Source organism: Vitis riparia, chromosome 8 (assembly GCF_004353265.1).
Source record: "Vitis riparia cultivar Riparia Gloire de Montpellier isolate 1030 chromosome 8, EGFV_Vit.rip_1.0, whole genome shotgun sequence".
In the NCBI taxonomy this organism is placed as follows: Eukaryota; Viridiplantae; Streptophyta; class Magnoliopsida; order Vitales; family Vitaceae; genus Vitis; species Vitis riparia.
Genome location: NC_048438.1, coordinates 20,208,623 through 20,221,757, shown reverse-complemented (window position 1 = coordinate 20,221,757; position 13,135 = coordinate 20,208,623). Strand labels below are relative to the sequence as shown.

At 34.2% G+C, this 13,135-nt stretch overlaps 1 protein-coding gene and 1 non-coding gene across 2 annotated transcripts; one reads left to right on the top strand and one right to left on the bottom strand.

Annotated features, from left to right (window-relative positions):
* The first annotated feature begins 4,880 nt into the window (after positions 1-4,880).
* Positions 4,881-8,644, top strand: LOC117920542 (FT-interacting protein 3-like). Its single transcript, XM_034838142.1, is given in 7 exon segments — positions 4,881-5,043; positions 5,761-5,859; positions 6,038-7,399; positions 7,402-7,668; positions 7,671-8,231; positions 8,234-8,287; positions 8,290-8,644. Coding segments are annotated over 5 exon segments (2,322 nt in total). The 5' UTR covers positions 4,881-5,043; positions 5,761-5,859; positions 6,038-6,126; the 3' UTR covers positions 8,457-8,644.
* A 3,571-nt stretch (positions 8,645-12,215) lies between these two features.
* LOC117921369 lies at positions 12,216-12,426 on the bottom strand. The gene has a single exon (XR_004652330.1). It is a non-coding gene; the product is annotated as a small nucleolar RNA U3 (small nucleolar RNA).
* Between the last annotated feature and the right edge of the window lie 709 nt (positions 12,427-13,135).

The window sequence follows — 13,135 nt, the reverse complement described above, 5'->3', positions numbered from 1 at the left end:
GTGAGAATCATTTCATGAGTTTTATAAGGATCATCAAGCAGGCAGCAAGCCCTAATTCACTATCTAGCAAATGGAAAGATAGTTATACACCAAAAACGCTCGTGGGTTGACAAAAAGAATTTCTTAGGCCCTTACAAGTTAATAAAAACCCTTCTCATCACCAACTGAACCCCCACAACAACATATTCTAGGAAGAGAAATACAAAAAGAGAAAAAGAAATACCAAAGGTCACCGTCATCCCCACAAGCAGAAAACAACCCAAAGGTGGGACGATCAACACAATCAATAAACCATCAACCATTCAGAGTTGTGATGGGTTAAATAAAATATAATAAAATAAACAGAGAAAATCAATGATCACTGAGCAAAGCAGTGAGACCATGTAACTCGTTTCTTCTTTCTTGGAAGTGTCACATTCCCAACCTGCGTTCGCCCACCGAAATGATGGCTTTCCACAACACTTTCTCCAGAAAATCTCTAAGAAAGCGATCCTACCAAACATTATTAATCTTAATAACATCTATTTAGAATTATTTTAAAATAAAATATGATTAAAATAAAAATATTATATATGATTTTTTATTAAATACATTTTTTATTATTAAACAAACTTTTATTCACCAAAACTATTTTTAAAAGTACTTCTCAAACAAAACTTACCCTGACCCCCTTCTCTCTCCACACTTACCCTTTGGGCCTACAACATCTAGAAAGTCGACCTATCTCCATGACTTAAAGACAAGCAAGGGACCACCTGCAAACCAATCAAATTGATTTTGATGGGATGTATTATGAAACCTCTTAGCGTAGCCTTTATTTATATTTATGCTCTTATCTATCCTAACAATTATAATGTCTTCTTTTTTAGCCCTTTCATGCACTTATCTATATGCTTTTGCTTTTATTTATTTTCCTTTGAAAGTGCCAACTGGTTGGGTCGGGCCCGGCCGGCAAAACTGAGCCTTACACTCATGAGCCCTTGTTCGATATATCTCATATTTGATTGATAATAGGACCAAATACATTATCATAATTCTTATTTTGTCTCATATTTAATTAATGTTTAGTTTTATTTGATCTTTTCTTTTATTTTTGTCTCCTTGTATGCTGATACTTTCTCTCAAATTTGGTAATATGCAAACAAAATCTAATCATGTGGAACATTTTCAAGCTAAGAGGGAAAAATGAATGACAAAAGATTTCTTTAATTTAATAAAATAAAATACATGGTACATATTGGGTTGATAGAGTTTCAATCAAAGTAATTTGTTGTTTAAAATATATTGTCAATCTAAATTTGTGTTAAAAATATTTATCAAAGTGATGTCTATGCATAACATCAAGTTTCATTTTAAAATCACGTGTAGTAATTATTTATGGTTTTTACACTAAAAAAAATACGTAAATGTTTACGTGATTATAAATACTAGATTGATAAATATTTTGGGAGATGGCCTATTGTAGACCCCCATTTCGGGCTCGTTCTCATTTTTTGCTGCAGGTTATTTTCTTTGCCAAATTGAGGGTTTTTTCAAGAGTCACGTGCAGCCTCGAGAGAGGAAAAGATGAATGACAAAAGATTTCTTTAATTTAATAAAATATAATAAATGGTACATATTGGGTTGATAGAGTTTTGATTAAAGTAATCTATTGTTTAAAATATATTCTTAATCTAAACTTATGTTAAAAATATTTGTCAATGTTTAAATTATATTTTCAATCTAAACTTGTGTTAAAAATATTTGTCAAAGCAATGCTTACGCAAAGCATAAAGTTTCATTTTAAAACCACAATTGGTAATTATTTATGATTTTTACACTTAAAAAAATTTACGTAAATGTTGACATGATTATAAATACGAGATTGATAAATATTTTGGGAGATGGTCTATTTTTATTATTATTTTTCTTTAAAGGCACTATTTTGACCTTATACTCGGGTTTATAACTAAATTATGTAACCGTTAAATCAAAAGTCCTATCAAAATAATGAATCACAATCAAATAAATTTTTTGAAAATTATAGTTATCACGGTGTAATGTTATTTTTAGTTGTAAGTATTAAGGAAAAAAAAATATTATGTTTTGTTTTATTATAAAAATATATATAATTAAAATTGATATAAAATGTAATAATTTAATTTTAATTTTATTTTATCGTTGAATAAAAAATAAATAATATGAATTAGAAATAATGTATGTATAGAGCATCACAATGAGGTTGGAAGTTGGAACATGTGATCCCCACATTTACCATCTGTCCTTTCTTCTTCTTCCTTTTTTTTTTGTTGGCGGGGGTGGTGCGAGGGGGTTGGTTCCTTTAGTTTTGATGGTATGATGGGTGGTTTGAAGTATGAAGGGAGGAGGTTAGATTAGGTTTCCTTGGTATGGACGTTTCAATACGTAAATTGTTCTACCTACCATTCTCATTTCTCATTGGATTCCAAGTTCCAATTTTCTTTCCTTTGTCTTGGCTCTCACGAAACAATGGGGACAACGTTAGACGTACTACTTTGAACTGTAGTGTGCATAACGACCTTTTTGCCCTTACATGTGAGAGGGTGTTTGTTTGGACGGAAAATGAAATCCGCATCCTATTATTATAAAATCACGCAATCAAAAAGTTGTTCCGCATACGTGAATAAAGCGGCTTTTTTATAATTATTTTCAAAAATAATTTTAAAAACTAGTTTTTAGAACCATTTTTATTTTTATTTTTATAAAATAAAATATTTATTTTCAAACCTAAAATATTTTTAACATGTTATAAATATTTTTAAATATATTTAAAAAATAATTTTTATATCTAATGTTTTATTTTTCTTGTATAATCAATTTTTAAAACAAATTTCAAAAAATGAATAAAAACAATTAAAACATGTCATCCGAAAACGTCTTATTTTCCATTTTTTTAAGAATAAAAAATTATTTTAAAAAATAGTTTCCAAATAAACTTGTTATATTCTATAATTATTTCAAAAAACATTCATGATAATTGATGAAAATCGGCTCATTTAATAAACTGTTTTGAAGTTTTTTATGATGAGTCACTCTTATGCAAATAAGTATAATATTTAACTTATATAATATGCATCTAATATATGTATTAGGACCATATTTGATTGACCGAATATGATACAAGACATGATAAAAAATGTAATAATATGCCTTATTTCATGTTTAATAATTAATGAGACATGATAAATTATTACGTTTTACTGATCATTGATAAGATAAGTGATAAAATATATTATTCATAATATTTTTTTTATATCACTATCAAGTGAGATATGTTAATCTTGTAAGATATACATTTTATATATCATAAATTTATTTATTTATTTATTATATATTATTTATGTTGCAAAATATAATATTTTAACTCATAAATTAAATTGCTAATCGAAAAATCTAAAAAAATATCTATAAAGTATATTGTAATTAATATATATATATATATATATATAGAGAGAGAATAATAAAATATATATATTTTTATAAATATTAATAATAAATAAATAATAATAATTTAGTTGATTTTAAATTATTGAACGATTTTTAAATATAAAAAAAGTTCAATTTTTTTAATATATATCATATTATAATTTTTATTTTAAACAAATATTAAACATTTAAAATATTACATATTTTATTTTTATTTTATATTTATTTACAAATTAAATATAAATGATATAATATATCTTATTAGATATATTACCTTAAATATTATATTCATTAGATATAATATCTAAAAACATCATATCTATTTACAAATGATATCCTAAAATATGTAAATTATATCCAATAAGATATTATATATTATGATATACATATCATATTTTATCACTACCAACCAAACATATGTGTAAATTTAAGTGTTGATATATAAATTACTTAGAAGGAGGTGAACACGTGCTTCGAAGTCCAAATTTTTTCCTTTCCTGGATTTAGAAGTCCAAATTTTGTGTTAAAAATACAAATGCTTTTTATAGTGGGCTGTTGTGGTGATGAGTTGGGTTGGGCCAGCCCAAAACAAGCCCAGATATTCGGCATCGGCCCAAATCAACGTAGTTGGTGGTGTTCAAACGAAGCAAAGAATATCTGACCGCGACACCTGTAAAGGTACAGAACTTAGAAGCGCTGTTGTTCTGTTCACCATCAACAACACTCCCACGCGTTGCTGTCTCGTAGATTTCTTACGTGGCCTAGCTCCTCCTGACACGTGTCATACTACTGCCGTGCAGCACCGCCCTTTCGTGCTACCCCGATCTCCACTCCGTTGATGACTACACAATGCGAGTACATGCAACTTTATACGTCAGAGAGTGCTGCACACCATTTGTATTGAAATTGTCCAAAAATATCACAAACCTCCCTAAGTTGTTCCAAATATCAATCAAATGCTTCCACAATAAAATATTAAAAAAAATGATTTTTTTTTATGCATGTTGTTTCACTGTAAAATATAAAATTAAATAAATTTAATTTAATTATTTAAAATTTTATTAAATTTAAAATTATTTAATTATTATATACTTAAAATAAATAAAATGATTTTATTTATTTATTTATTAAAACTAGCATTGAGGTGGAAGGTGATGCTAGTGAGATTAGGATGAACCTGGGGGAGGTTTTTGATATATGTACTATAAATAAATGGATAAATAAATTAAAATAAGTGAGGCACGTGCGTGAGGCCGACCACAGTCTTGGCACGCTTGACCGTTGCCCTGTACAGCAACAGAGAGTAAGAACAAGAGTCTAAGAAATAAAAAATAAAAATAAAAATTAAAAAAAAGGGGAAAAAAGAAAAGAAAAGGGAAAAGGTGGCAGTGTATTTGGCTTCTATCTTTGTATTCCCCACATATTCAGATCCCACCGAAGCCCTCTCTCTCTAGAGTTTCATTCTCCCTCTGGAAAACTCTTTTTCTCTCTCTCTCTTTTCATTATCTATTTGATTTCAGTCTCACAAACCCTTCTCTCTACATCGCCTCTAACGCTCAGCATCCTGCTTCTGGGGTTTTGCTAAATCCTTTCCTCGAGGTACGTTTCTCTCTGTACAACCCACCTCCTTCAGCTTCTGCGCATTCTTCGTTCTCCTCTTTTTTCTGTGGTTCTTGTGAGCTTTTGTTTGAGCTTTCTTTTGTGCTGTAATGTACTCCGTTTGGTTTCTGAGAAACTGGAGGAAAAGGGAGGAAAAAGAAAATGTTCTAGATTTTTTTTTTTTTAATTTTTTTAAAATTGATTGTTTTGAGGTTTATGAGAGAAAAATGAAAATAGCTGCTCAACTCAGCTTTTTCCCTCCGAGAAGCAAACAGCAGAAAGGGAAAAGTTTTTTAAGTTACGTTTCTTTCGTTTTCGCAGCAACCAAACATGTTTTTCCTTTAAACCTTTTTTTTTTTTTTCCCTTTGTATCGTAGATTGTTTTATCTGTACTGTTTTCATCTCTGCTCTGGTGCTCTCTATTTCGGTACGAGATTCAGACGTTATGCGGAGTTAAGCGACTGAGAAATGGAGAAAAAAAGGAAACAAAAAGAAGTTTTGAAATATTTTTCTTTTTCATTATTATGGTGTGTGAAAACACAAGCAAGAAGGACGATAAACTCAGCTGAGGTTTTCTTTTCTTTTTCCCCTCCTGAGAACCAAACGGCAGAAAATGGAAATCGTCAAATTACATTTTCCTTTCCTTTTTCTTTTTTCCTCCGTTTTCCTAGGAAATGAACAAGTGTTACTATTTCAGATGCGGCTTTGATTTTACAGGGTTCCAGCATTCGGATCGGAACGTTTTGAAGCAACTTTGTTGATAGTCCAGTTCAATGCTTCTTCACGTATCGGAGATCTAGGGTTTCAAGTGTATAGGTTGCCATTGTGCTTTCATTTATTGTCATTTTGGCTTCTATTTAACTATCCGTTGCACATCTGACGTTTGTTTTGCTTTGAAATGTTCAAAATTTGTGATATTTTCCATTCCGCATATATAGGCATCTGAGTTTGTTCTTCTCTAACGGCTAATCGAATCTAAATTCCGATCTGTTAGGGATTAAGGGGTTTTCGAAATTTTGAACCCCGTTTCGGCTTCTATAATACTCGACCGTTGCTTCAAGTTCTCCCCTTGAGAATCAGAAAATGCACAGACCACCACCTGACGATTTTTCTCTGAAGGAGACCTCTCCCCACCTCGGTGGGGGAAAGGTCACCGGGGATAAGCTCACAAGCACATATGACCTCGTTGAGCAAATGCAATATCTATATGTTCGTGTTGTTAAAGCAAAAGATTTACCATCAAAGGACGTTACAGGAAGCTGTGACCCGTATGTTGAAGTTAAGCTTGGAAACTATAAGGGCACCACACCACATTTTGAGAAGAAAACTAATCCAGAATGGAACCGGGTGTTTGCTTTCTCAAAAGATCGGATGCAGGCTTCAATGCTGGAGGTTATAGTGAAAGATAAGGATTTTGTGAAGGATGACTACATAGGTCGGGTTGTATTTGATCTCAATGAGGTTCCAAAGCGGGTTCCCCCGGACAGTCCTCTGGCACCTCAGTGGTATAGGTTGGAGGACAGAAAGGGGGACAAGGTTAAAGGAGGAGAGCTGATGTTGGCCGTTTGGATGGGTACTCAAGCAGATGAAGCATTTCCGGATGCATGGCATTCTGATGCTGCAGCGGTCAGTGGTAGTGATGGTCTTGCAAATATGAGATCAAAGGTGTATCTCTCGCCTAAGCTATGGTATCTGAGGGTTAATGTGATTGAAGCTCAGGACCTGCAACCAACTGATAGGGGTCGGTATCCTGAAGTTTTTGTGAAGGCTATTCTAGGAAATCAGGCTCTGAGAACTAGAATTTCTCAGATCAAATCCATCAATCCAATGTGGAATGAGGATTTGATGTTTGTGGCATCTGAGCCATTTGAGGAGCCCTTGATTTTGAGTGTGGAAGATAGGGTTGGAAACAACAAAGATGAGGTCTTGGGGAGGTGTGCAATTCCTTTACAGTATGTGGATAGAAGGTTTGATCATAAAATTATGAACTCGAGGTGGTTTAATCTTGAGAAGCATATTGTTGTGGATGGGGAGCAAAAGAAGAAGGAGATCAAGTTTGCAAGCAGGATTCATTTGAGGATCTGTTTGGAGGGTGGTTATCATGTTCTGGATGAGTCAACACACTACAGTAGTGATCTTAGACCAACAGAAAAACGGTTGTGGAAGTCTAGCATTGGCGTTCTGGAATTGGGGATTTTGAATGCTCAGGGGTTGTTGCCGATGAAGACGAAAGATGGGCGGGGAACGACTGATGCTTATTGTGTGGCCAAATATGGTCAAAAGTGGGTTAGGACGAGGACAATCATAGATAGCTCTACTCCCAAGTGGAATGAGCAATACACATGGGAGGTTTATGACCATGTACTGTCATAACTATTGGGGTGTTTGACAACTGTCATTTGCATGGAGGTGATAAGGCTGGAGGAGCGACCAAGGACTCGAGGATTGGAAAGGTAAGAATTCGCCTTTCAACCCTTGAGACTGATCGTGTTTATACACACTCATACCCACTTCTTGTCTTACATCCAACTGGAGTGAAGAAGATGGGTGAAATTCATTTGGCTGTGAGGTTTACTTGCTCATCTTTGCTTAATATGATGCATATGTACTCACAACCACTGTTGCCAAAATGCACTACCTTCATCCGTTAACTGTTAATCAGCTAGATAGCTTGAGGCATCAGGCCACCCAGATTGTCTCAATGAGGCTGAGCCGTGCCGAGCCACCACTGAGAAAAGAAGTGGTGGAGTATATGCTGGATGTGGGTTCCCACATGTGGAGTATGAGAAGAAGCAAAGCCAACTTTTTCAGGATCATGGGGGTTTTGGGTGGGCTAATTGCTGTGGGAAAATGGTTTGATCAGATATGCAATTGGAAGAACTCCATTACAACCGTCCTGATTCACATATTGTTCTTTATACTGGTCATGTATCCTGAGCTCATTTTACCCACAATTTTCCTCTATCTTTTCTTGATTGGAGTTTGGTACTTCAGATGGAGGCCAAGGCATCCTCCACACATGGACACTCGTCTCTCCCATGCTGATTCTGCACATCCTGATGAACTGGATGAAGAATTCGATACATTTCCAACTTCCCGGCCTTCTGATGTTGTAAGGATGAGATATGATCGATTGAGAAGTATTGCAGGGAGGATTCAGACTGTGGTTGGTGACTTGGCAACTCAAGGGAGAGGCTGCAATCTTTGCTGAGCTGGCGAGACCCGAGAGCTACAGCACTGTTTGTGCTTTCTGTTTGGTTGCTGCCATAGTTCTGTATGTTACACCCTTTCAGGTTGTGGCTCTTTTGACAGGATTTTATGTGTTGAGACATCCCAGGTTCCGTCATAAGCTTCCTTCAGTGCCCCTGAATTTCTTCAGGAGGTTGCCAGCCAGAACTGACTGCATGTTATGAGCAAGCAAACTGGCATTATGCAATTCATGTGATGCGGTATTGCATTGGATTTGCCCGTTATGTTTTCTTCTTTTCCCTTTTCCAGTCAGTGAAGAAGATGTAGAAACAAATGGAGCTTGTTTGTTTTCTTTCCATTAGCTGCGAATGTTGGGACCTGGTATGATATGTAACCTCTCCCTTGAAGCTTAGTAGGTTTGTGGATTTGTGTTTTATTATGTCATTTATAGGATTTCTGTTTCAAACTTTGTGTCTTGACTCCATGGTAATCAATCCATGTTCATTTGTAATTTTGTAGGCCGTGATTTGAGTTTCTCTGTGCTATATCCTTAATTACTAGCTGGTTTCTTTAATGGCACATCTGCTCCCATCCCAGTAAATCTTGTTTCTGATTGTATCTTGGTTGATTTGTCTGTCATCATCCATTCATTGTGGCTACATTTTCTATGCTGAGCTTGTTTTGATTAAACAAAGCTAGATTCTTTTTCTTGCAGATGAGAGGCGTCCATGTAAAACAGCTAATACCAAAGCAAACCAAAGCTAGATTGTTTTACTTGTAAAACAGAGTTTGGTCTGTACATTATAGCGATTCCTTGCTAGTTTGTTTCCTTCTTAAGCCAACAGATCTAGTATGTTGTTTATCATATTCATGTGGAATTTAGTGATAGTAATTTATTATATTATACTGATTTCTTTGTGAAATAATCTGGGCATGCTTGTACTTGGACAATGAACAAAACACATTCTTTGCTGCTTCATTGTCCCTTTGTTTATTCCAGGGAAATAGCAAATGATGGAGTCAATGCGATTGCCTTAAGCCATTTGTTTTCTTAGTTGCCATCTTCTTTGAACAATGAACAACAGCGCATGCTTGATCAGATTAGGGCTAGATGTTGGCTTTGTATGATTCCTTAATGTGGTTTTTTTTGGTCCAAAAATGGGCTAATATGAAACTCGCCATTGCACTTGGACTGGGAAATTTTTGGTGAGTTCTAACCGTAAAGACATGCTGTAAAAAATGTGTTATGAGAAAAATGCAGTAATGGGAAGATACTTTTGCCCTCTAGTTGAAAGATGGGTTTACTTGACTGTGTGCCTACTGCTTTTCTGGAGTAACTTGTCTATTTTCAACAGCTATTTTTTGACCGCGGGCGTACGTGATAAAGGTTTTGGGGGTAGAAAATGGCTCATTGATTCATGGAATTTTGTAGCCTCTTCTGATTTTGGATGTTTGTTTGGGGACCTGTGCTGTTTTTACCTTTACAACCTGTAACCAGACTTTCACTACTTGTCTTTTCCTCTTTGTAGTTGTAGGTGCCCCTTAAGGTCATTTAGGGCTGTGTTTGGATCCTTCACCAAAATGCATGTAAGGATTAAGGATATACCCAAAATGATACTATCTGAAAATATATACACACACCAATATATAAGGTGGGGTTGTGTGTAGCTTTCGAGCCAAATATATAAAGTAGGGCCACTTTGATCCGTCTATTTTTTACATTTTGTGAATAGATGTGAATCATCCATCTTTATTATTCATGGGCCAGGAGTATCTTTGGTGGGGAGGGTTGTAGTGGATGGAGACACCACTTGACTACCCGAGTAGTCCGAGTTGAGAAGCTCAAAGCTTAAATGCCCTTCCCATTGAACCCAATCTTGATGGTGATCAATAAAGACAAACTACCACTTCAGTCTCAGAAATGGGAAACACACAGCCTCAATGCCCCTTCTCATTGAACCCTTTCAATTTTTTTTTTTTTTTTGAAGGAAAACTCTATGACATTGAAGAGGTACCATACCTAAATTTCATACCCCATCACATTATGTCTACCCTTTCCTGCAAATATTTTTCATATGTTGGTCACATTTTTTCTTACCTTACACGACATAATCCCATTTTCTAGCCAATCTTGTTGCCTTGAACGCCCAAGAAACCCGAAGAATATGGCATTTCTTGATCACATTGGAGCAAGTGCACGCATGGCCTGTGTCAAATGTCCCAACTTGGAAGAACACATATCTTAGGGAGTGGAAATGGGTGTGGTCTGAAAAGGTGAAGGTGATGGAGACCTCTTCTTCACAACAGAGGCATTTGGTAAAATCTCTCACAGAGGCGAAAGTGGGAATATGCTACACACACCTTGAATTGGACTTTTGTGATGCATGCATGCCCCACAAGAATCCATCACATGCTTCCAGTATATGCGTCTTATGCTTTATGGGTAAAGAAATAAAGCTGGATGCTTTGCTTTCTTTGGGCCTTCGTCCCACTGTAGAATTTTTTCAAAGCACACACAAAAGCATTAACCATGGCTTTTTTTTGGGTGATGTGGGGACTGGCATCGAGTGTTTCTCCTGCTTCATTCTCTTATTTTAGTCATCAAATGTCCAGTTTAGTAGCCCTGAATGTGTGAGTTGGAAGATTATATCCTCATAAGTAAAACCATATTTGGTTGCTACAATTTATTCCCAATTCCAAACTCTCCTTTATGGTTATATGGAAGTACTTTTTTGCTTTTACAAAGAGCTTAAGAAAGAAGTAAGGATGATTACACTATCTATCAAAGCCAATTGTTTAATATTTAAGTGAAAATTTCAAACTAGCAATATAATTTTTTTAAAATCCGTATATATATTAATAATAAAATAAAAATAGATAAACATTGTTAACAAAATAAATTATTGTCCGAAAACCTAATAAAAATAAGATAAACCCATTTTATTGCACTCTTTTTAAGATGTTTGGTGGACATGTTTTTCTTGGTACCTCAACCCATCTAACTTTTGGTCTTCCTTTTGCCCTTCCAAGCCTCAACTTGGGTCTTGAACCCATCTCAACTAGTCTTCGCCCTTATCCATTAAGTAAAATGCTCTTTGAAATGAAGAATATGATGAGGATTTTAAATTACTTAATAACTATTTTCGAAAATAATTTTGCAAAAATGGTTTTTGAATTATTCTTTGATTTTGTAAAACAAAAATCTATTTGAAAACTTAAAATATTTTTAACATATTTTAATATTTTTAAATATGTTTTAAAAATAATTTTATATTTATTGTTTTATTTTAATCATTTCACATGTTTGTATAATTAATTTTTAAAACAGTCTTTAGAAAATAAACGAAAACAATAGAAAATAACTAAAAAATATTTTATGAAAATACTATATTTTCTGATTTTAAGAATAAAAAATAAAAAATAGTGTTTGATTGTCAAACATGTTTTTTGTGTTTTTTGTTTTGAAGAATTTTGAAAAATAATTTCCAAATAAATCCTTATTTTCTCCATTTCCATACGATGAAAAACGGAATTGTAAATTCTTTTATTTAGTTTATCCTTAAAAAACAAAAGAAAATGAAATATAACAAGAATTACTTAAAAATTGGTACATTTTTTGTTCTCAATATCAAACGAATAATAGAGAATATGGGAGTATAATATTAATTTTTTTTTCTTCTTTTCATCATCCGAAACAAATTTTTAGGATTCAATCCATGAAGAAATTGAAACTGACATACTCAGCATCATTTGAAGCCACCGGAATGGTAATTGGTTGGGCCAGGTTGTTGAGCCCCTGGATTAGTCAGGTTCTAGCATTCCCAAAATTTAAGTTTATCATTTGGGTTAGCCCATATCAATAGGTTGGGTTGGTCCAAGTGTCACCCGGAACAAATTTTGATCATACCTTCGGCCCAGCCTATACTTACAAATGACGCCTGACACGTAAAAAAAATTTAAAAAATGAAAAAAAATTGATTAGTAGCCTGTCATACAACCGCATGACCAACCAGGCCGGTCTGAGCCGACTTGGTACGATCCTCTACCGTCTGATGATCCGAAATCATCCAACCGTTAATCACGCTCTGATCATGCGGTCCCGATTCATCCACCAGGCTTTGATTCCTATCTCCTTAGAACTCGAATATACAGAGGTACAACCTACAGAACAGATCCTGTCCTAGTTAAGGTCGTGGCCGTAGAGTCAAAGCTGTCATCTTAAATCCCTACATTTTTCCTTTCGCTTTCTCAACGTGGGACGAACTGAACGTCGTCGTTTTATTGGTGTAGCCCATCCTTTAAGTAACAAGTGTACATGGCCCAGCCCATACTAATGGGCCTGCTGGGTTTAACGCTGAGGCCCTTTTTTATTTATTTTTGAACAAAAATCAATGACGTCTGACAAGCTAAAGTTAGACCATTCAGCAAAATAAGTAAAAAATAAAGAAATAACTTAACATGTAAATATCTTCACTTTTGAAAACTTCCGGAAGATTTGCATATAAATTCAACAAAAGCCCTTCACATTCTAACTTCAAACTTGGCTTTTGACTTCTGAGTTTGATCGAAAGAAAGGTGGTGCTTCTTTTCCCTTTGTAAGAAATTACTTCAAAGATGTTTGTCAATGCTTGATAGCCTCATTCTACAGTGCTATTCTCATTCAACAAAATGGGCAATTCATATCATTATTAATAGTAATAATAATAATAATTTATCTCGAATTCAAAATAAAACCGACCATAAGATTATTATGATATTTTCCTTAAATTTGTTGAGTAAAAATAGTAGTGATGCTTTATGTCATTTGATTAATGTAAAAGACGTTAATGTATTAGGTTCAATGTAAACCTTAGTGATAATCCGATACCTAATATATAGAATTTAGGAGACAATGTTGGGAAAA